Source organism: Perissodus microlepis, chromosome 4 (genome assembly GCF_051167445.1).
Source record: "Perissodus microlepis isolate ML-2025 ecotype Zambia chromosome 4, ASM5116744v1, whole genome shotgun sequence".
Taxonomy (NCBI): Eukaryota; Metazoa; Chordata; class Actinopteri; order Cichliformes; family Cichlidae; genus Perissodus; species Perissodus microlepis.
Window position 1 is genome coordinate 2,571,546 of NC_140464.1, and position 2,926 is coordinate 2,574,471.

A 2,926-nucleotide genomic window follows, 5' to 3' on the forward strand; every position below is an offset into this window, starting at 1 on the left:
GAACTTCTGTCAAAGGTTATGGTAAGATTGGGTCGCATTAGGATCTCCACAACATCCAACATTAAAGTTTCAACAATGCCATAAAAGAAATGATCATTAGGAGAGGTACTAGTGACGTTCTTATTATAGCCAGCGCTGAAGGGCATTATTGATACTCGGATACTTGGATTTTGAGTGGAGGATCACTTTAGAGTCACTTAAGAGTGACTTACTCTCACAATCTGGGTTTGAGAGGTTAAAGAGTGTTTGTAGGCGATGGGCTTCTGTGCGCTTTGAAAACTTTAACCAAATTAGCTCAAGTCAACAGTCAGCAGGACTCTTCTTATCCTATTATGGTTGGCCCTTCTCCACTGGACATTTGGAATTTGAATATCCACACAGGCTTCACATCACATTATGTAATGCTGTTTGAAGCAAACTGCTGTGTACCCTGTGTCTGACACCAGCATCAGTCTAACACTCCAAACACAATCAGATTATTCTTATTTACATAAAAAAATCTGATTAAAACTACAAAACACGCCTCATCTGTTCTCTGTGTGAAGCTAATTAGCAGATATAGTTTCTTATGACCCAGCAGCTCATCAGCAGAATAAATGGGTTTTATTTTTGTCCATGACATTTAGGAATATTTTTAGAAAGCAGAGGTTGTTACCTTTCCAATAAAGAGTGCATTTTAAATTTTAAATAAAACCTGGTAAGACTTACATCATACAAGCTTATAAAACTTGTAAAAGTGTGTGATGTGACATGTCTCTTCAATGAAAGTGATGCTGTTGGGTGGAAAAATCTATACAATTATGTGGATAAAAACATACATGTTCCCCCCTTACAGAATTCTTCAAACAGCAGTGAATGTTAATCGAACACTCACCCCCTAAACTTAGATGGGCTGCTGGTGACTACTCAAAAATATTTTGGCCTATAAAGCATCTTCTTTGCATATAAATGTAATGTGGTTCATTTTTTCAGTTAAACAAAAATGAAACATTTTAATGACCAGATATACTTTAAAATCACCGGCTTTGAATGTTATCAGCCCAGTGAATTAAAGAGGTCCCAGAATGGATCCCTGAGGAACACCTGTAATAGAACAGAAGACATGACCTGAACCATTTAATTAGGATAGCGGCTTTTATTGCATAATGTAATGTTATTTAATATTATATAAGTATATTTACAGAAGTGCATTCTTTAGAAAAAGAAACAGGAAACTGGTCTCCCTCATTTAATTTTTAACCACTTTAGTCCCATTTTTTGTGACTTCCGGTTGTTCTACAGGATCGTCAGAAGATCAGTATTTAAAATATTATTTAGTCGCCACCAGAGCTGTTTGGCTCCCCTTTATAATACTTTTTTTTTTACACTGCTTTACATATCTGTTTTTCCCACAGTGTGCCCATACTGAAGACGCTAGCAGTCATATGGATAAACTGGTTTTGATATATTAAGGCAGTGTGTGAGAGACGTTTTGTTGTCTGAACACTTTAAACTAATCCTGCATTTATCTCAAACACACCTGCTCCTCTCTACACTCCCAGTTTCCTCCTACTGAAGCTGCCTGACCAGCTCCCTGTCCTCCTCAGAGTCCTCCTCAGGCTTTTCTTTTCCTTTGTTTTCTCTGCCGACCTTCCCTTTGGGCTTGAAGGCCACAGAGAGCAGCTCCTTCTGGATCCTCCGCTCCCTCTGCCTCCTCAGCAGAGCCAGGATCTCCTTCCTCTGGTCCCCCATGGCCGCGTACCGCTGCCTCTCCTCCTGCCTCTGCCGGGGATCGGGGACTCTTTGCGGCTCCGGAGCGGGACCGGCGGCGGCGATGCTGCCGCTGCGCTGCGGCCGAGACACCGGCAGCCTCTGGCGGATATCCGCCGACACCAGCCGCGACTCCAGCGGCGGCAGCAGGGACAGGGAGCTCCACAGCTGCCTGGCGTGGGACACATCCTCCGGGGAGGATCCTTCAAACACGATGAAGAGCAGATCAGTCTCCTCCTGCTCCGGAGGATCCGCCTGAACGGACATTTGTGCCTTCGGGCCAGAAACAGCCCAGAGAAACTTTTAATTTAAACAGATAACGGCGCTCTTGTTTACTGTTGTCACCATGGAAATAGACTACGGCAAGCCAGCAGGAGTCAAGATTTTCTTGACGCGCGTAAGCCTTTCAAAATAAATGCAAAAGCAGGATTAATGTAATCATTTCAGTCGCTTTTGTCTGTCAGTGCCAATTTTTAGAAGAGGAAAATACGTGATACAGTGACAGCCCATCACTTAATCTCATAGATTTAAGCTGTGATTGAGTAAAGTTCACAAAACCGTTTCAGTCTGTGCTGCAGACCAGAGTTGACTGTGCACATAAACCTTCCTGATCACATACAGTAGCCTAATTATTATTATGTTTTGGCGCTCTCTTTTGAGCCATTCTTAATGTTTCTGACCATCTGATAAACAAAAATGTCAATTAAGCTTAATTAAATGAAACCCCAGTTAATAAAACTGGTTAAAAATAGGGCTTGCCAAAGGATGGATATCCAGGAAAAATCCAGGAATTTGTCTTTTTCATAAAGTGGATTTCCTTAAACTATGATCATAATGAAAATAAATGATCTAAATAAATGAATAAGAACTGAAATAGTCTGGCAAGGATTGAATTTGGACTTTCATGAAGCAAAGAAAAAGCAAAGAAAAGTAAAATGATGGCATTATTGAGAAACAGATTCGGACACAATAATCTTTTTATTTTAGTTGTTTTGTTTTAAGAACAAAGAAGGAGACTTGTTTTTTATGTCTGCACGTCCGGCTCACACTACGATCGCTGTAATCCGTAGTTTTTCTCTCCTCGTGACCTTTGACACTTGTCTGGACTACATGTAACTGAGCCATCAGTGCTAAAACTAGCCCAGATGTGTCTGCTATTTAAATTTGAGACACTGTT

General features: G+C 41.0%; 1 protein-coding gene across 1 annotated transcript; it reads right to left on the bottom strand.

The window, feature by feature from the left end:
* Window positions 1-526: 526 nt before the first annotated feature.
* hoatz (HOATZ cilia and flagella associated protein) lies at window positions 527-2,107 on the bottom strand. The gene is made up of 2 exons (XM_084925086.1): window positions 1,520-2,107; window positions 527-1,083 (listed from the first exon to the last, which is right to left on the bottom strand). Exon 1 carries the CDS (start codon window positions 2,014-2,016, stop codon window positions 1,549-1,551), a length of 468 nt encoding a protein of 155 aa, XP_084781212.1. The 5' UTR covers window positions 2,017-2,107; the 3' UTR covers window positions 527-1,083; window positions 1,520-1,548.
* Between the last annotated feature and the right edge of the window lie 819 nt (window positions 2,108-2,926).

Bases quoted from the DNA above. Each gene is read 5' to 3' on its own strand.
- hoatz (XM_084925086.1), bottom strand. From the start codon at position 2,016: ATGTCCGTTCAGGCGGATCCTCCGGAGCAGGAGGAGACTGATCTGCTC.